Genomic DNA, 22,289 nt, shown 5'->3' with positions numbered 1-22,289 from the left:
GCGCTTAAGGTCGGCCTTCCCGATCTATAACGTACTTACTTATTTTTATTTATTTATCTTTTCATACCCACCACTGTGAGACAGGGGAATGCTCTCTTCCTTTTTTCCCATAAGGTACGTAAAACCCAAAAGAAAGCTTCAGAGACTCTATAAAATATATATATATTCTTGATCAGCGTGAAATTCTGAATTCATTTAGAAAGCAACTTTATTTTTTTAATAAAAATTTGGGGATTTTTGCTGGTTATTCGGAAGTTATTAGTGTTGGCGTTTACTTCACTAGGCACCTTACTCTCTAGTTTCGAGAATGGAACCAATCGGCCATGCCCACACAATGTTAAGAGTTATTAAGTTTAATTTTCTTCATTTCTTTCAGGTTTTATGCGTATTTAGCATAAGGTAAAGAAGACAAGACGTTTAATGTTTTAAACTATTTTGTACACTCCTCAAATGAAGATATATTATCAGCCTAAAAGTGGATTCATTTTTTACAATTTTTTCCTAACATGACCAGCGATATGGGTATCAAATAAAAGAACTTGGAAAGTAGAATGCGACAAGCAGAGTGGCGGGTATGGGAGATTCGGCCCCCGCCGAATATGACTTTTTTACTTGTTTTTAATTTCATTTTCATTTGTTATTTTTATATTGAGCAAAGATAATAAAGCTAGAAATTTTCAATAAAATAATCTAATACAAATCAATATATGTAAAATCAAACAGAATACATTGTGAATAATTTTAATAAAATTAAATTAATTAATTATATAATCACTAGAACGGATCAATAACTATATCGTTGAAGCAGCAGCCAAAAGCAAACAAACCGCTGTCGCAACTAAAAGGGACCAGCCTGAAGCGACCATAGAATGCCCGGCGTTACAGGCATCTGTTTTGCAGGCGCAAATGATTTGCGTGTAACCTTCGTTATCGGCGTTGAAACAACCATCGTTAGCCATGTAGACTCTATCGTACTTCCAGCCACAGCTTCTAATAATGCGATGCTCTCCGCTAACCTCAATTTTTATAACTGTTTTGCGGCAAAAAGCATGCGCTTTGTGCTCGCCTTCACATTCCTTCAAATACTGCTCATCACCCTGCTGTAGTGAAGTGTTCGACGGCAAAGATATACAGCCTTTATCCAAGTGGGAATTGCATTGATGGCAACGAATAGCATTGGCTGCAAACAAAAATTGAAAAGTAATTAATAAGATGAAGTCAAAAGTCTTGTGTATCATGATTTTAAGGCGTTTTGAGTTTAATCTTTGTTTGTTGTAGCTGCGAGTATAAAACTTTTATTAATTTATACATCAAACTTTCTAACAATATTTTTGCAACCTCCATTCAATAATCATGAATAATTTTTCCTACAGAAAAGATATGAAATTAGAAAACGTTGAGCCTCAGTGCTTTAAATTTTCATGTTGTAATAACTTATCGTATCTCAACTTGCGCTTGAAGTTATTATACAAACTAGCGTTATAGGATGCTGGCACCAGGGAAATATATAAATTTTCCGCAAAGCTGCGCTGCGTTTGCATTTTTCTTTAAACAAGTAAAAGCACTATAGTAGATATCCTACGCTACCCAACGATTATTCATACAACGACTTCATAGAAAACATTGTGTTGTATTGGAAGTGGTCGAGAAAGTGGTCCGATCCGAACCATTTTCAACAGCATTCGATATTGGCCAAAAATATATCAAAAGTCGTGGCCTATAGGTTCAACACGCTAAAACAAGACGGACAGACAAATTATATTATTGTCGATTTATGGAATTGGTTCAAACTTTGCGGTCTTGTTGGTTGTATAAAAAAACACATGGACAAAAGAACAGACGGGCACATATGTTCGGTATAGTGAAAGGCCTCTCTACATCTGCACAAACTTAACATACCTTTGTACCGCACGTGGTAGAGGATATAAAAAGATTTAAGTGTTACGTGTACGATGAAATTTTACGAGTTCATGAATAAGTTATCCTATCCAAAGTTACAAGAGAACGAGATCCGAATACCGAGCTGGTACGCTTCAACGTATTCATCGCAAATCACAATGCTTTAACCAGAAGTCGCAGAAAATTTTTAGAATTTTATTATGTCGCTTCTTGACGAATTGGCTGAAAGAAGAATTCCACAAGAACGCCACAGAGTATTTAACGAAGAGTAATGGGACCATCAATACATATTAAACAAACTACATCATAAAATATCGATTTTCACGATATCATCAAAATCTTTAGTCCCTTCGCCAACCTTTACACTGTCAAACGATTTCATATACATGCCGGCGCTTGCATGAGCAAGCTTGGCTTAGAGCTTGTACAAAAAGAGTGCTATTCTGATTTGTCAATGTAAGACCATTTCCTTGGATAATAAGTGAATACATTACAGAAACCTATCGACATATATGATTCTTAAATGAAAAACTTAAAAATAATTTAGTAAAGTTGTCAGTATCACAAATTTTGTATATTTAAAGTAAAAAAGTTTATATTCTGATAATGCAGTGCCAAGCATCGCTTACATTAGTCTGTTATTTATTTTTTCCTGGGAGAACGCTCAATGTGCCTAAAAATCCAGTTAACACGTACTTACTTGCACATCGCTTTGAATAGCTGCACTATGTAACTGTGACGTTGACGTTGACATTTTCGACATTTTCGACATTTTAGAAATTTGAAAAAGTTCAACAGACAAATTTGCATAAATAAAACTCAATATCACCAAATTATCCACTTCAGATATTTAGACATTGCAATTGGCTTTTGAATGACGGAAGAATTTACATATATAAAGGCAATCGATATAATAAGACAAAATTGAATAGCCACTGTCATCCTGACTTTTTGTTATGCTACACACCATTGCAAGGGAATAAATTGCACGTTCTTAACGGAAATTTACTTAATCCTAATCGAGTTTAAATGGAATTCTGCACAACTTTTCCAATAGATATCGATTTCATATTGAGTAAAGCGGTTATAAACCTATTTTTGCCTTTAAATTTTGTAGAAATATTTGAGAAGAATTCAAGAAACGGAAGAATTTCTTTGAGTATTTCCAACTTGAAAAGAATTTCTAAGCATAACACTACGATCAAAAATTTAGATAATTTTCCTTATAAAATGAAAATTCTTTGCTTACTCTTCCAAATCAGTTTCGTCGTCTTCAAAGTCCTTTCGTTCCGATACAAGGCATTTATACGAACGTTTTTACCATTTCTTGAAACAGTCAGTGAAGTCTTTTTCCCGCATTATCTAAGTAAATAATTTCTCCGAATCAGCTTTTATCTCCTTAAACGAGTCGAAGCGGTGCGCTCGGAGCAGTTCTTTTTCAAGTTTGCTGAATAGCCAGAAGTCGCGCGATACTCAAGCCCATGACGTCCTAAGAGGCGGAAATCATCATTTCACAGATGTCAATGCGAGGCGTCTTTGGAATCAGCCAAAATTTCACACGTATAAGGCACAAAAGCCATGTCCATATCATCAGTAACGTCCATAACCGTCAATTGACAAGTTTCGAACATTAAACCTTCGATTTCGTTTATGTCCTCGATATACGTTGATAGTCAACCGGGTTGCTGGTCATCGTGAACTTGGCAGCGGTTCGCGGTTTTCTTTGAAGTCTTTGTAGAACTTGTAAATATTTTATGCGACATATTGTCATCAGCAAAGACCGTATATAAAATCAACGTTTCTTTGCTCGATAAAATGCGAATCTAAAAAAATCAAAAAACTAACTTTTGTACTCCTCAGCGATTGGATATATTGACGTAGAAAGGATGGAATTCGCAGACTTTATTATTAGCCGATAAAAAAACAAAAAATTAATAATGAAAAATTTATCTTATTTTTTGCAAGTGTTACTAACACTTTCAGACTATTATCTATGCTGGATAGACTTGATTGTCGATTGATTCTGAAAGTAAGTCTTATATTAATTATAAATAATCACATAAAGCCAACAATAGCCACTCCTCGTTTATTTTGAAGTGAAGAACGTTTTTAGTAAGTGATGAAAATTGTTTAAATATATTAATGTCTGGGGACTTATGGAAATATTTCGTGGGCAAACATATTAAACCGCAAATACTAATATTTAAGATAAAGTGCTTCTTTAATACAGAACGGATCCCAGCGAAATGTCTAACCAACGAAAAATCCAAAGACTTCATATTTTCTCAGACTTTTCATGTTCCTTTGATTAAGAGAATGTCGATAGTTGTGGCGTCCACTAAAATAAGAAGAACACGCAAACTGAAGACACAAGTCGACTGATGAATTGAACGAAGGCATCTTACATGTTACTTATAGTGCAGTTGCCTCCAATTGACAGCTGACTAGTCTTTACATACTTCATCACCATCCACACTATTAATGCCGAGTTCTAAAGCGCATCTTTAGGTTCCCTTGTAAGGTGTTGTTTTAACTTTGTTAGCAAGCTCGATATACTTAAATACGATGAATCTTCGACTTGGCAAATTTTGTAGACTCCTGCGTGCGGTAGTGTATAGAAATGCTATTAAAAATTATACCAACTGTAATTATCATGTTACGTCCTGTGATTACCTTGCTGACATTTTCCATGAAATGACAATTAGGGCGTGATTTGCTTTCATTTATTTAGACTATATGAAGTCAAATAAATATGCAAAGCATTTGGAATAAAAAAAATGTACAATAATCGTAAACTTTTTTACGATTTTTACCATGGTTGCCAAGGTCCAAATTGTGTTTCATTTAGTTCAGTATAGCCTTTTTTCATACTCATCAAAAACGTTTTATTAAGTGTTTTAAAGCACATGACATATCTAAGAGCGCTTAGTACATTGAATAAAATATACATATTCTTGCTCAGTGTGGTTAAATAAATCAGTTATATCATGTAAGCCTCTGACTCACATACCCCTAGTTTCCTAGACAAACCACAACCACAAATCTTTTTAAAAAAACAAGTAAGAAACTTATATTGGCCACGGTTCACAAGTAGCAACCCTGCATCACCCTACAGTTATTCAATTAACGGCTAAAGTGCTTTGTGGGAAGTGGTTAAAAAGTGGCCCGCTCCGAACTATTTTCAATAGCTCTCATTGAAAGGGTATTGAAAAGTCGCAAGGTAATAAGCAAAAAACTACAATTAATGTACAAGATGTAATAATTTGCCCAAATTCGCATCAAGTGCCGCCATTTTGTGTAAAAACTTAATAGTAAATAATATCGCGTATCAAAGGGTATATGTTTGTGTATATATGTGTGTATGTATTTGTAAGCACAAATAAAACGAAATGATTAAGTTGTACTTAATTCAAATTTGTTTAATTAATAATCACGAACTCGATTGGAGAACGTAGTTAGAAGAGCAGCTGCTCCCGAAGAGATAAGATGGATTTGTCACAACAGGTAGCAGTGTAGTTTGACAACTAGACAAAGATACCAAAAAAAGAAAGCACGCGGCAGATGCCTGAGCGTTACATTGCAACGGCATGTTTCCTGAGAAACATGATTGGATTCCTGCTCCCAGCTGATCCAAATAACTGATTTTAGTCAGGCTCTTTAAAAACAAAATCACTGCGACATATTTTTAAAAAGCAATCTTATTTTTTTCTAAATGCCCAATTTAGGTGGATTAAGTTGTAGCTTAGACATAAATGCAGACAAAATAACTTGGATAAATAAATAAATCAAGCGATATAAAATGAAAAGAAAGAAAGAAAACTAATACGTTAGAGCAAAAATTTATTGCCAACCACGGAGGTAAATAAATAATCTGGATTATATGAAACACAAGAAAAAAACCACTAAGAATATTAAAGTTGGGCAAACTCGACCACTGAATACCCTACAATACCACTTCGCTCACTACAACTATCCCTTCGTTTTGGTAATAAGACACCAAAAATTGCACATTATTTCCCTGCAAAGGCTTATAACCTAAACTTTTATTAACTTCTAATTAATTTTACTATTTTCAACTTCGGCCATGGAAAGCTACAAATTATACTTTCTCTACTGCTTTTCATGATAACCCAACAAATGTTAGGATCTAAGAAATAGATCTATCTGGTCCAAATTTCTTGCAGGTAATTTTTTTAAATTAATTTGCTACTATGGACCAATTTTCATCACAAAATGCTAAAAATCAAACGTTTTTCTAAAGAGCGTACTATTTATGAAAAATCTTATATAGAGTGAGGTTCAAGAAATAGACCCATGTGGCTCCAATTTTGTTCATATAATTTTTATGCCAAATTACCAACATGAAGCAATTTTCATCATAAAACACTTACAATTAGGCATTTTAACATATAAGGATCCAGATTTCCTAAGAATCTTTATAGGCGGTGGCATCAAAAAAAGAGACCTACGCGGTTCAAAATCGGAAATTTCGCTATTTTTACCTTGAAATATTGAAAATTAGACCCTTTTTCATATAAAAATTTCATTTTTGTAGGAATGATTATATGAGAGGCGGTTCAAAAAATTTCCCCAACCGAACCAACCGAATTTTCATACCGAAATACGATAACTTAAACTTTTGCCTAGAAATTTTGAAAATTGGAATTATAACGACTTTTCAAAATAAGGCGATCCAAACCGTTTTCAATACCGTTCGACCTTAAGGCAAAACACGTCAATATACCAAGCTTCACCCAAATATCTCAAACATGGACAAAGAGAAGACGGGCAGACAGACAGACAGAGAAACAAACGAGCGGACGGACAGACCTGGATTCAGAAAATAATTCTGAATCGACCGCTATTTAATAAAAGGTGGGCCTATCTTAAGCCTTCTTCATGTTACATACGTTCGCACCACTATACCGCAAGCGGTGTAGGGTATAATTAAAGAACAAATTTTTTCGATGTCGCATATCAAATAATTCTCCGGAAACAAATCCCTAAATACTTCCAATAGGCGAAAGAAAAGAAGATAAACTTCTGTAAAGAGAATTTGCAACGAAAACATCCCTACGTTTGGATCAATAACGGGATAAAGAATTCCATGAAAACACGACCGCAGTAATAATAACAAAGGAAGGAAAGAAGGAAGACAGAACGAATTTTAAAACGTAATAAAAGCGTAGAGAATTTTAAGTGTTTCGGAATGATCTGAGTTTCTTATCAAAGACGAAGAGGAGGTGATTAACAGCAATGTGCGCAAAGGAAGAGCAAGAGAAATAAAACACCTTCCAGCTACTCTCGGTTTATGAAAAAGGAACAAAATTGCATTATAATCGAGAAAACATGTATTTGAAAACACAAAGACCGGGAGATTACTGCGAAACTAATAACCATTCTGGAGCTGGTTATCGTAATCGTGCGGAGAGCAAAGTTGTGGAGAAAGTAATGATTGTTTGCTTCCTATCTATAGATTAAATGTAAAATACAATCATAAAAACGATACGACAAAGAAATCCCTTTAAGCAGAACACAATTTCATGTTTAGGTATCCCACGTAGTTGGGTTAAGGGGGCGGTGTATACAACTCCCAAAAGTGCTTGAAACAGACCCTGTATTTATTATACCGACAGTTCAGAAGGTGATTCAAAACTACTTGTTGGTCCGTGCGTTTCTCTACATATTCGTCTTGCATTCTTCCGTTCAACCAATTTCTGAAAATTTTGCTGAAATATGGTACACCGACGTGTTTGGCCCAAAGTCGAACCCTATTGAATACGATTAGGACCGGACCACCTTTTCGACCACTTTTCTTACAATAAAAATTTATTTTGACAATATGTTATATGAATAACTGACCTAAGCGACGTATTTCTTGGTGCATCGTGATTTTCTGTAGTGTTTTTACCTGTTTTTCAATAAGTTAATATTTACATGTACAACTTATATCATTGATTGATTAGCGTTGCTGGATATAGAATACAAAACAATAATATCAATAACAGTAGCGATAAGTTCAGTTTGTTTGTTAATTATTACGATATAAGCTGAATTTTATCTGCCGCTTCCAACGCTGTTACGAATTAATTTTTTTGAACAAAATCATAATAAGCACCAAATAAATAAAAATTCCATAAAGCGTTAAGGAAAACATACCGGAGAGTAATCAGTTTACTACTCGTAAATATAGTTTCGTCTATCAATGTGCATGAAAAAATAAAAAAATATTCTATCACATAAAATTTCATAGCGTTCGGTGTGTGCATGCTTATAGAAAAGTTTTTTATTTTATTATGTGCATGACATGAATTATATAGAATTTTTGTGCGGGAAACATAATTTTGATTTTAAGTCACATTCATAACAAAAACTCTAATACGTGCTAGTTAGTCAATGTGCATTTATTTATATATATAAATTTTTTTATATGATTTCTGAACTACTGCGTACACAGTGCTGATAACTTCAAGGCATCACGAAATAAACGTTAATAAAAAGCTCTATAGAGGCGACATTGCCTACTAGCTTGTCTAAACTGATTTTAGCCTCACTTAAACTGAACAAAGTATCCATCCGAGGCTTTATATATATGCTTACGTATTTGATCACCGTAGGATTTAACTATATTGACCTCGCTGATCCTGCTATTGGAACGCTGACCGCACAAAAATAACTCAAGTCAACTAAAATCAATTAAAATGACGGAAACGTTATCCTGCTCCGAGAGCTAAGTATCAAGAGCATCACATGTAAGCATAATCAATCATCTATCCACTAACGGATAAGCCTCGCAGACGAAGTCGAAACGTCGACCCTCCATCTGTGAAAATTTGAACACACAACCGCAGTTGACAGACGCAATTCGGGTTTTAAAAGAGATGTGATAAGACCCTAACACACATAATAAGCGAAATATTTCAATTCATTGGAGATATTGTTGGGTGACTCGGTATTCATAATTTATGAAAAAAAACTCAGCAAAAAAAAGAATGTACGTGATTCCTTTACAAACTCGGGCATAATAGATAAGAACTAGCTCAACCGCCAATAAGAGATATTGATCACTTAACAGATTAAATGAGGTACTTGGCTCTGGGGCGAACTTGTCTGATTTCACATTTCAATAACTATTGATGTATGTTGTAATTGAATTATTTGTAATGAAGCGTAGCCCAAAGCGTACATAATTTAAAATATGTCAACTCTCTTATCGCCACGCAATTAAAATTTCGTTTTATGTCTTGTTATGTGATTGTTAGTGTGCATGTGTGTGTACGTGTGGGAGCAACCAAATACTATTCTCCCTTATTCACATATGTAACATTTATTAGTTAAACAGTAACAAGGAGTGAATGCAGCTGAAAAATTTTCATAAATGAAAAAATTTCAAAATATTTTTGCTCTTTATTGGAAAAACAAGTAAAATGACAATAGTGAGTCACGAACCACCATGAAATACCCTACAACACCTTAAAAAGAAGGGGTGGCAAAAGTCGTCCCATCCACAGTAATTTTCTTGAGACAAAGCACGTCGGTGTATCAAATTTCACCAAAATACATCGAACATTGCGGCTTGTACGTTGAATGCAAGATAATAAAACAGAGATGTAGAGAGCCGAGCAGGCATACTAAGGTCGATGCAAAAAGTGCCTCTGAATAAAAGATAGGTCTATCTGAAATCTTTTTGTGCATTGCATATATCCACGAAAACTTAGTATGCCCTTGTGCCAGAAGTGGTGTGAGGTGAAGAACGCTTGAGGCCATAGCCATAGGTGAACATTCCCGTTCTCCTATCAGCGTGGCATATGAGAGTCATGTGAGAATCACTGTTAAGCAAATTCCGGTAAACATACATTTTGACATCAGCTGAAACATACATTATGAACAGCAACATTTTTGAAATTCTTATTTTTTTAAAGTTCGCATTAACACTCACCAAAACTGATTTAGAATGTATATGAAAAGGCTTTGAATCAAACACGCCATATATTTCGATAGCGTCATATATAAGTCCATATGGCAGACTCAAGGCGTAGTTAAAGTTTTTCAACAATGCATGATAATTATCATCATAGACGATTATGGCCCGCACGGTCCGTAAGACCCGGATAGACCCGCTTGTTTCCTTTCGAACAAAAAAAAAATACTTTGCAAAGCCTCACTTGACACTTCACGACCAGTTTTCAAGCATACAATTACATTTCATTTCCCATAAAACGCTGCTAATATTTCAGCGAGTCGAAATAGGCCACGTCACAGGCGATAAAATAGATAGAAATTGTTGTGGTTTACTGCCCACTTTTGACTTTAAAAGAAAAGAACATAGAAATACGGGCAAATGTTTCTCCCATGAGACCATTATTCCTCTAACGGGCTATGTAAGAGTTAGCCTTCTAACAAAAAAACAATAACAAAATGGTAATAGAACAGCGTAACCAAGTTTGTTTAACGTAAAATATCAATAGAGCAACATAAACGCAAGCAATAATTTATTGGAAAACTTAGTAAGCAAAATATACTCAGAGGTCGAGTCATTAAAAATCATCAGATTTTTGCTAGTTGTGGTCGAACCTTTGTGAAATGGAAGACGTCGAGTCCAGTCCTAAAGGTGCATAGTTCTTAAGTGGAAGTAATGCAATAATGCAATGTAGTAATGCAAATATTACAGATATTCGTTGCATTCTTTAAAATTTTTAAACCGATTTATCCGATTTCAGAAAATACGCTGCCAATGCTTGCTTCTTTGTACACTTTGTACATATATTTTATAGAATTTTCTATACGCATTTCGAAAAATTAACTTGACATCTGAAACCATAGTAAATAAATTTCCTTTTAATAATTACTTTCGAAACCATATGTTGAAAAAATTAATTTTAATCGCATTTCACGTCACCTTTCTGTCATGCTAGTATATGTGAGCTTATTAATTCTTTCATTTATTTGGCAAGATGAATAAAAATTCTTGAGAATTGCTAAAAAATAACTACTTTATCCTTCTCTTTTTTAACATAACCGATTACTTGGGGGTTGCTCTCTTTTCGTGTAAAACAGTGACGGTTAGAAAGAAGTGAGATAAGAGAAAGAGGTAGAAAAGCGATGACCGCAGCCTAGTGAGTGTGAGCTCAACCGGTAAACATTATGCGCTTTAGCTCCGGCTACGACCAAAGCAAACCCTACCGCACTTGAGGTTAGAACTTATGTTTAAATTACTTTCTCCATCGGCTATTAAAATCAGATAATTGAATGTGCGAAAATCCCAACATTCCCAACATACACGAATATCCTAATGTACCTTTAACTTCTAACAAATCAAAACTCTCATAAATATACCTAAAAACCTATTTAAAAGCCTAGAAGAAAACAATAAAAAATTCAAAGTGTACCTATAAAGTAGTCCTGTTGACAGCAACAGCTATGCCTGCTTAGAGTAATATTTCACACGATTGGAAATGCCATTCACCTGTGCGCTTTAATTGCTTTGCATGGCACGCAACCGTTTATGCTTTCCAACCTTTTTTTACCAATTATTATTACTATTATTATTAGTAGAGCCGGAGAATAAATTCTAAGACTAAAACACGAACATCTAAGGCTATCGGCTTTATTCAAAACTCTCTCTAAATTTGAGATTTGAACCCATGACCAAAGAGTTCCTAGTCGAGATTCTTTGCCTGCGCGTTCACAAGAAAATTGAATATTAAAAATTCATCCTAATTCTAACTTTTCGGAATTTTGTAACTGTTCTGTGCGCTCTTTGTTCATAAAAATTCTTCAAGTGTGGGATGAGTAGCTCTCCTGAACAATAAGAATACAATACTTTTCGCAAAAGCTATTTAAAAACATACGTTAGCAGATAATCGATCTGCTACGATTTCGTCTACATTCGCTCTAATTGTGGAAATGCAATATGAGACCGTCTAGTTGATCCATTAATTCCAGTTCGCAATTAAAGATAGGTCTATAAAATTGCTCGCATACGCATATATGTAAAACTTAATACATAAATATATATACGAATGTAAACGTAATGAAAGACGGAATGAATGAATGAGTTAATTAATTTTTCCTTTTTGACCATAGATGAGAAAGCATGTTTGAATAGCAACGTGACAATAATCCGCTAAAGCCAGTCTTTGCTACTATTCGACACCATGCAGCATGGTCGCTTAGGTACACATTCCCAGAAGAGAAGCTGCCAGTTGGGCTCTATCTATGAACCTACGTTGGAAATTCTCGTTTCTTTGTTCCTTCAATATATTTGCGGCAAATATTTCCACCACATTCAATTGTTGTCACGAGATTGCCACGGAGAGGAAACTTTTCAATTTCCATTTTTAGTCTCTACCGTTCGTATTCCTATTTCCAACAGGCAAACAACTCATTTTCGGATGTGTATTTGCGCTCGAGTGCGCGCATATGCAAATCATAATTTCATTGTAAAGGCACATGTTTGGAGCATCGCTATTTTCATTTTTTTTCTTATGGCTCTCCACTAGAAAATAATAACTGAATAAAGTCCTGTCCTTTACATTGAAATTAAATATTAATTTTTATAAGGGTTTTTTTATTACCTTACCTTTGCAGAACAAATATAAATAAAAGTTATTTTTTATTTTTAATTCTTAAGCAAATAAATTAAAATGTGTGTCGTTTTGACGTAATCAAGCAGAATAAATAAACTGAAACAATTGCGGAGTTTTTTCGCTACAGTGTCAATATTAAACAATTCATTAGCTATAAAAATAACAAATAAATGTACGTAAACTGTGATGGGAAAAAATTTACCAGAGACTAATGTACAATCGTTATGTTGTTTCTTGTTTGCCTTTTTCATTGTTACAGCTTATTATGTACATATTATATTATAGGCAGACAGTCGAATTAAAATCACTTCCAAAGAATCCGACAGATATTTATTATGAATATTTTCTTTTCAAACCCAAAATCATATCATCTTAGATATAAGAAATAGAGAATTGATCGAAGGATCAACAGAGATGTTAATCTAATTTAAAAGTTGCACTTTGATCGAGCATATATAAGTTACTCCTTTTCCTCATTACTCGCGTAATGATACAATTTGTATGCGAACAATCTTGTCGTTCTAGATATGAAAAGTTTGAAGTGAACATTAGTCATTTGTATGTAATCACATGTCTTTGGCTTTACCACGTCAAAGGTACTTAAGCTAATACTCAACGTATAATTCCTTTCTTTTTATTGAAAGACTGCTTGCGTTAAGAAGAAATATCTCGGTTTATATTTTATTTTATACTTATTTGAATAACTTTAATGAGAAAGATAAAATTGTTATCTATTTGCAAAACTTTCTATGAAATAAAAGTGTTTTCTATTAATAGCACAGGCTTCGGCAGAATCAACAAAATTCGTCTGTAAGCAATAAGTAACAGGAGAAAATTTTCAAGGCTTTCAAAAATACTACAGGACAACAAGAAGAAAAAATTTAAGGAGAATTTTTCTCTGAGAACTTTTTAAAGTCTTTAGAATCAATTTAACAAACAGACGACTAACAGAAGACCAACCATGAGAATAAGAAACGCTTATTCTCAGATGCAGGCAATTTTTATAAGAATTGAAAGCTAGCCCCATTTCCCGATAAATACTTAATTAGATCTCCGAAGCATATTTCTAGGCACGACATACATTCCCCAAATCTCTACTAGATATAAGAAGCAGGATCGATGGGCTTGTCAAATATAGAAGCTCGGAATGAAGAGCTGAACGCTATAAATGCGTTTGCATCGCAAATCATATAAAATTTTTTTTTTATATCGTATGCTTCTTCGTCCAGCAATATAATGCGAGCTATGTGTTCAACTATCTAATACCAGGTGCAAATAAGTATTATTTTCGCATTTGACTGCACGATACATGATCTAAACGCATCCGTTGTGTTCAGCATTTTAAATGAAATTACGAAATTTTTTAAAAAATCGAAAATCGTATGAAATGTCTGCTTATGAAAAGCCATATGGAAGAAGCAGAATCGATTTAAACTTAACCACCTGCTTTGTCTATTAAAACTGTGACTTCCAGTTCGATAATTTCTAAATCTGTTCTGTTCTTTTCAAAGTCGTCAGATTAAGTTAAAAGATTTATCGGAAGCCTCGGGTTACCTTTTCATATATTCATATTGAGTGGGAAAAGCCACTCAAAGAGGTCAAAGGCCAAGTTCATGTTCTTATCATTCTCGTGAGACTGAGGTTTTTTATTGATTCACAACCATTGGCCTCCATTTATATGATCAAACTTTTTGTTTTAACCGTACCGTATAAGACCTTCCCATGCACATGCCCATACATATGTATGTATATATATGTGTATATAAATACTATATCACTTTTGCTTACCTGATAAGAATTGACTTGTAATGCAGGCTATTATCAGAATAGAGCGCAGCATCGTTCTGCTTGTGAGGACGGTATATTTTGAGATAGCGTTGATGGTGATTTTTCTACAAATTCTCGTTACTTCGTTATTGGCAGCCATTTCTTTTGTTTTGCTTTTTTAGTCTTAATTTTTATTAAAAATATATAAATAACAATTCTTTTATTTACTATAAATACAATCACTAAATATATGTATAATTAAAAGTGTTATGCATATACTGATATCGTTTATTTCGTTTTTTTTTTTTTTTGATTTTTCTTTTAATACACTTTTTGTGAAAATTTCTTCTTCATCGGAAAGTCTGTTTTGTAGTTAGTTAAACAAATGGCAACGAGAATTTTCTCGACCCTCTCATTTACATCGTGGAAACTAAAAAAAAAAAAAAAAAGAAAAAGAGATTAAATAAGTAAATCATTTAATGAAAAATGCAACTATACCCAAGCATATTACATTTAGGGAAACTTTTCAAGCAAACAGTATACAAGTATAATTATCCTTACTCCTGTGTACGTTTTATTAAAACTACTTGTTACAAGAGTAAGCTTAACAAATATATAAACTATTTCAACAAATAAAAGTTTCAAATAATTTTTGTACCTGCCCCAGGTCCAATGTATTAACTTTATTTGCATAAAGTGTTAATCTTATTCGTTTCAAATTTATCTGCATTTAGTTTTCACGTCACTTAGTCTGACGTCTGTGAATGTATTTCCGTCCATGACCTGTTAGAAAGGAAGTTACAGCTTGATAAAGGTATCCTTAATGACTATTCACGGTAAAGGTAAATGGGATCTGATTAAATAATAATTGAAATTTGAAATTTCCAAAAAATTGCTATAGAAAAAATGCATAGTACTTATTTTACATGCGGTACATAGTAAATAACTAACCGGAACATTGTGGCTTTACACATTTACACACATTTACTTTGAACGGTCAACATTAAAGGTTTACTGTTAAACTTGTCGAAAAAGTAGCTAAGATTTCAGAAAATGCAACGAATACGATTGAAAATAGGCATTAACGGGTGCATCAAATACAAAAATTTTCGATCGACCGGAGTACTACAACAGTATTGATTTAATCAGATATTTCAATACAAGTAATTTCAAATCTATGATATACATACACACATATCTATATAAGTAAATACTAAATACTAGGCTACATTAACATATGGCTTTTGGTTATCGTAGATGAGTGCTTGGGTCGCGGAGCTAACAGAACTTTTAACGAACAAATATTTAAGATGAAGTTCAACGCTCTAAGCACTGATAAGTCGTAATTATTTAATTTTTGCTAACAGCGGGACAATGCAACAAACCATTCTTCAAATTTTCAAATTTAAACTGACGTGAGACTAAATAGGAAAAGTTTTTTCGATAAGATTTTATTTTATTAATCGTGACTTAAATACTTTGAAATGCATGCCTAATTCAATTCTATAGATTTAAATATATGTATGAGTAAGATATGTATATGGGGAAATGATCAAAAAACAAGGTGAATTTGCTTATAAAGTGAAAATCTATTCTTCTAAATCAATTTCATCGCCTTTCAAGCACTCCAATAATTTTTCTTCTTAACCGATTGACGTCGCGGACGACATTCATAGTGAGCATCGCAACGATAATCGAGGAAAATTATTAACATTGCTTTGACTTTTGAGCGACTTTGGTGCGGCATTTCTAATCCTGATTCAATTTTTGCACAATATTTTCTCGATCATTCGGTTGCTTTTAAATAGTATGCGTAGATCAATATCTTGATAATCTGAAATCGAAAGACTCAGTTTTTTATATTTACAAAAACACATGTAACGCTGCAACAATTGAATATATTGGTACTCGAAAATCCAATTAAATGCCCAAGCTATGGAAACATCATTTCATAGTGCCTGTGAAGTTTAAATGAAAAATTCACCTTTTCTTTTATATACGCTGTTTGGTCCTTAACGGATGTAATATACGAAACATTAAGTTTGGGCTTTGTTCCCTGCTGCTGTACATTGTTATTAAGGCATAGATTATGCTATATGCTTATTATAGCATTGATGAGTTTTTATATATGCGAATCAAGTCCAATATACGGTCTTTCTGCTTTTTGATTGCTTAAAATGAATCATTCAATCGGATAAAACACATATTAAAAATTTAATTAATTTAATTGGAAGAAAGTGTGGAGGCGGGCATCCATCCACTCTTATTAAATTAAGAAATTGTCTGCGCTATTTACATAAATATTTTTATGTTGACTCTGCTCACTTGCTGTGATATTCTTAGAAACTAATACTAAACCAAGTAATGATAATGACAATTAACATTTTTTATACCGATCACCGAAGGATAGGGGGCATATTCATTTTATCAAAACGTTTGCAATGCCGAGAAGGAAGCATCATACACTCCACAAATTATATATATTCTTGATCAGCATCAAATTCTAAATCCAGTTAAGCATGTAATGTCATTCTTCTGGTCGCAAGAATGAAGCTATAGACTTCAAATGTGACAGAAACCTTCGAAGCTCTTGCACGCAGGTTGGTATTGAAAATGCGCTAAATTGGTCGAAGGACCCGCCCACAGCACCAAGTAAACTGAAAACACTTTTGTTTTCAAAGGATAAAGAAAATTGGTTTTTTGGTCATTACTCATAAACTATTGCAAATAAACGTAAAAAAAATTGAACAGATATTCTCTGGGTGATGCTGTAGCATCTATGCACAAAAAGGGAAAAAATCGACATCGCTTACGCAATATTATGGTATATCAAAATGTGATAATTTTTTCAACACACAAAACAAGCTCCAAAATCCCCAAAAAGCATACAAATTCTTGGCCAGTTGCAGCCCTTGAGTGCACCTAAACATGTCCGCCACATCTGTCTATCTGCCTGCTTGCGTAACTTTGCAGTGTTCGTGGTAAACATTATCCGCTAGCGAAAATGAAGATATCGCCTAAAAGTTTGCAAAAGAACTTGGAATTGACCTAAACTTTTCAAAGGGCACGCCTACAACACTGAAACGATTCTATGACAGAAACTTTTATTTTGAAAATGGACGAAATCAACTGCGCCAGCCTTATATTACAGAGCATGAGAATTTTTTTCATTTACTTCTCTTGCCTTCTTTTTGGGATAAACGGTGATGGGCATAAAAGATTCGGTCCCGACCGAATTTACTTTTCTTACTTATTATAATTACAAAAGTTTTATGCGAATGATTTCATTTACTCTCATATCCACGAGAAGAGCAAAAAGGAAGCATACTGAAATTATATTACATTCTTATTCAATTTAATATAGCAAACTGCAGTTTTATGGTAAAAGTTCAGAGAAGAAGACTCTTTTTCTAGCTATTTTCTACACAGCTATGTCAATTTATGAAAACGAGTTCACTTGACTGTTGAATTGCCTTGTCGAAAACCACCAAAGTTACATAAGTAGCAAAAGTTTGATAACTTGGGCATAGAACAAGAATTGGTCAATAGGCGTATGCTTACAACTTTTCTACCCGAAGAAGACAATCAAGTCAAATTCACAACTGTGTAACCTTATAATACAGTACGAGTATATCAAGACTTATGGGATAAAAATACACCAAACACAGCCAGAATAACTCAATTCGACGCAAAAACTATTATGAATGCCAGCAAAAACGTCATCAAAGTATTTTGGCTCCTAATAATTCTTCTCAATCTTTCTTTATTTCAATATCACTTTCACGTGAAAATAGGTAACAGTATAATGCTTGTTGGGCACACATCAACTAGGTGACGGCTACCGCTCTCTCCCCTCCCCCCTCACCGTGCTACACGAATATCCCTGAAAAGCATTGATTACCTTACCCTACTAAGTAGTTCTAATATGTAAACTGAAAACATTTCAATATCTGATTTCAAATTATATATCATGCATACATGCGCACATATAAATACTAAGTAATTCCGAAACTCACCTATCCAGTTTATTAATATTTTTATTTTGTTGTTTTCTTAAAAAATTTGGTTGTTATTTTTTATCGTTAGGTACAAAAACGAAAAAAACATGTTGTAACATAAAGACAATGTCACTGGCATGCTTACAACGATTTGAAAGTACTAAGTACACCAAAACTTAGTTGGATATCCGCACTAGTGACGTTGCGAAATCTATTAGTTCAGCAAAAGCCAAAAATGGAGGTTCTTCTTGGAGCATACACCTTGACTTCATTATTCAATGTAATCAAACCCATTAATATAGCTAATCCGTCGATATATGATTAAAGGGTAGAAAAACTTGATGTGGTACCTGCACAAATTTTATTTGAAAGTAAATAAATGAAAAATTGAACTAACCCAACGTAGAGGCAGGGGCTTAATACTTTACACTAAGAAATTCTTAATATTCACTTGAAACCTTGGTATGACAATTTATCATTTTCTCTTGAAGTACACGAATTAGCCCGCTGTGTCTGCTCGTCCATCTGCGGTAAGCGTTCTGAAACAAGAAACTCTAACTTACTAGAGGACCAAGTTTAAGCTTAACGCACCTGCTTTTAAATCAATTATACAATTTTATTTTGATGGTGTTGGGAGTATGAGGCAAAAGGGGCAATTTCGGGAAAAGAGCTTAAAGTTTTATAGCATTTTTCCGGGGCAAATTTTAATAGGAAAATCAAAAAAATATTTGTGTTAAAAACTCGCTCCTAGTTGAACATAAAAGGCTTGCTTGCTTTAAAAAATCATTTACAACCCACTTGTTATACAAGGGAGAAAAAGAAGCGTTAAAGTTTTAAACAATTTTTTATTTCGTTATTATTACCGCCGTTATGTTATTAGAATTAATTTAGCCAGAGAAATAAATTCTAAGACTAAAGTCTTAAAGCACTAAGGCCTTGATGATCTGTCTATAGATCTTCTTACCTTTCGTATCTGTAGGAATATCTGCAGAACGCTGCTTTAATTATTACAATAAACAATTGCTCAAGTCAAGATATATGTATATACATATATATTTTATTTTTCTCCAATTAATATTTCTTGAAATGAATGTTCTAATTAATAAATTTAATAATAAAAACAAATCTGCACTTTTCCAAATAAAAATAAAAACAAAATATAAATATGCAGCACAAGCACTGGGGCAACTTGATTACATTGCAAAAATCTATTAAGACATTTTGTCTGTAAATTTTTTTTTTTTAAATATTTTTGATAAATCTCCTTTTGAAAAACACCCGCACTATTTGAAAAAAATTAATATATAAAATTTTAATGTTTCTCTTTTGTTATCTAATGTTATTGATTTCTTAAGTACACTATCAATTTGTTTTAAAATTCTGCTTTTAATGTTTTATAAATAGAAGTTTCTTTGTTTTAAACGTCCACGTTCTTTTTATTAAAAATACATTTTAAAGTGAAATAAATTAAAAAGAAAATCAAAATTGAAAAAAAAAACAATCACACGCGTTATTTCAACAGAGTGAATAAAATAAAAAAAAATGTTTTTTTTATTTTCAAACTACTTGAACGCAGCCACAACTCGACGGTTTCACGAGTCAGATGAATCTGAATTTTGATGAAAAACTTACGACCAAGATCAGTGTGTGTATTTTATTTATTTATTTTTCAAAGTAGCAAACAAGACCAATTAAATGAGTAAACAAGCACGCATACACATTTATATTTGTACAAGTGCTATAAAAAACTGGTAGCACGACTCTCTTAAAATTGCAGATAAGAATTAAGAATAGCAAATATCATTTACCCTCTCTCTGCCTCTCTTTTATTCTCGCATGCGAACATTGAAAGAGTTTTGTAGTAAGCTTGCTATGATCTCGTCATAGCAAGCAAGTGAGATGAGATAACCTGCTATATTAAACACACACACACACGAAATAAACAAAGAGATTTTCGTCAACGAAGTTTAAAAGCATTTAAAATAAGTTTATTAACATAGATACTCGTTCATGTACGTATACATGTGCATGGAAAGGTTAATAATGGGAAAGCACTTGAAAAACTTCTCAAGCATAATAATATTAAATGTGTGGATTTACAGATTTGATTAAAATATGAATAAGCTGGACTAACACTAACACACAGCTGTATAATAAAGTATATTGTAGCACTACTAGTGTAAGACATGCGGTTGCTGATGAAACAGTCAGTATTTTAATTCTTTCGATTCGAGAGTAATCCGAAGATTATAAAAATTAAGATACTTATTATCAATGCACACGGTATACCATATTATAGATAAATGCTTGTGAGGCATAAAAATAAGCAACGAAAACTCCTTAGAATAAATGTCAAATAAATTAGCCATGTCTCTCTGGCTGTCCACTTACTATAGTCATAATTAAGATTTCAAAACATTATTTAAATCTCTGCCTTCACTTGATTTTCGTCAGCGAATGGTAAATTTTTGAAATAGCCAGCAAAACTTCCTTGTCTTAGCCCCGCACAAGTTTACAAAAACATCTAAAGTTAGATGCATAAATCAAAAAACAAATAAAAAGAGGACAATGAGTTCGAAATAGTTGTTAAGGAAGCTTAGTTTTACAGTACAGTAAACGAGACACGTCAGAAATTTCCGCAGGACGAGATACTGAGTAAACAATAAAGAAATATTGGTTCATTTTTGTACCCACTATTGAAGAATGAGGATATGTTCGCTTTGTAAAAATGTTGGAAACATCAGAAAATAGAACTTCGGAGTTCCCATAAAGTATGTATGAATATATGTGATTAACATGAAATTCTGAGTCAATTCGAACATGTCCGTCCGCCCGACAGTGTAATATCTGTCGCAAACATTCTCCTATTCGCAAAAATGAAAACATTCGAATTTAGCAAAAACATTGGAAGTGCTTGCACGCAGATTGGCATTGAACTAAGAACACCTCCACTTTATGGTTTTTTTCCTCATTACTCAAAACACACGATGAAAATTTCCACGTATATCATAAAAAATGCGAACAATCACCCAATATAATAGAGCCACAGCCGAATATAATTTTATCACTTATATTAATTCCTATCCTAAAATTTGAGAAATTTTCGCAATTTCTCTAATCAAAAAATTTTCATAGCTTTGAAATTATTTTTACTTTTTTTTTTATTTCAACTACTCATTCAAATGTTTGTAAATCTTTCACATGTAGTTGGAACTATATTTTAAAATATTCCGCCTGAGTAGCCGAAGGCGAGGAATCTCGACTAGCAAATCAATGGTCGTGGGTTCGAATCTCAAGTTCGGGAGAGTTTTAAATAAAAGCCGATAGCCTTAAATGCTAGTGCTTTTAAGAGCTTAGTCTTAGAATTTATTTCTCTGGCGAAATTAATAATAATAATAATAATAATAATAATAATAATAATAAAATAAAAATAAATCTTTTTCATTTTGCTATATATAAATGTCTATGTTTACTCGCAGTGTGAAATGTATACAGTATATTTGTCTACCGCCTATAACTATATGCTAGTACGTACATATGTATCTTCATATGTTTGTATGTACATACAGTGCATTTATTTAAATATTGTTCAATTTTAACTCATATTCCTTGATCTATTGAACTATAAGAAAGAAGTAAGAGAGATACGTATCCGCCTACATAAGAATCACTTTAAACGTGTTAATAGTAAGCGTATAAATGTTTGGTATTTTCAATCGTTTCTTTTTACATTACATCTCCATGATCTAAATTTGATTTTGGGAAATGCATGTGACCACTTTTACACCACCGACTAAGGAGCTTCAACAGTCGAATGGACGGGGGGGAGAAGTAGAGAGCATATCCTACGCAAAACAAGAACAAATATACTTTGTCTCCATCTTAAACGGTATGTATAAAAATACACGTGCTGATCGGCGAAACATCTTGAAACTACCCGAACTGAAAAAGCATTACGTTTTCTCGATCCTTCTCGCAACCTCTCTCTGTCTCTCTCTCTCTCTCTCTCTCTCTCTCTCTCTCTCTCTCTCTCTCT

General features: G+C 33.3%; 1 protein-coding gene across 2 annotated transcripts in view; it reads right to left on the bottom strand.

Moving 5' to 3' along the window:
• Positions 1–615: 615 nt before the first annotated feature.
• Positions 616–22,289, bottom strand: part of LOC119640436 — a 26,292-nt gene continuing 4,618 nt past the window's right edge. Inside the window, exons 1-3 of one of the 2 annotated variants that reach the window (XM_038038490.1) lie at positions 19,218–19,330; positions 14,277–14,685; positions 616–1,180 (exon numbers count right to left, since the gene is read on the bottom strand). In XM_038038490.1, the coding sequence (XP_037894418.1) occupies positions 792–1,180; positions 14,277–14,415 (528 nt within the window). In that variant the 5' untranslated portion in view covers positions 14,416–14,685; positions 19,218–19,330 and the 3' untranslated portion in view covers positions 616–791. Of the gene's footprint in view, positions 1,181–14,276; positions 14,686–19,217; positions 19,331–22,289 lie in introns of those variants that run through there. The other variant, XM_038038491.1, reaches the window with a different exon arrangement.

The sequence above is a fragment of the Glossina fuscipes genome, unplaced genomic scaffold, assembly GCF_014805625.2.
Source record: "Glossina fuscipes isolate IAEA_lab_2018 unplaced genomic scaffold, Yale_Gfus_2 121, whole genome shotgun sequence".
Taxonomy (NCBI): domain Eukaryota; kingdom Metazoa; phylum Arthropoda; class Insecta; order Diptera; family Glossinidae; genus Glossina; species Glossina fuscipes.
This window is presented reverse-complemented; position numbering and strand designations above follow the sequence as displayed.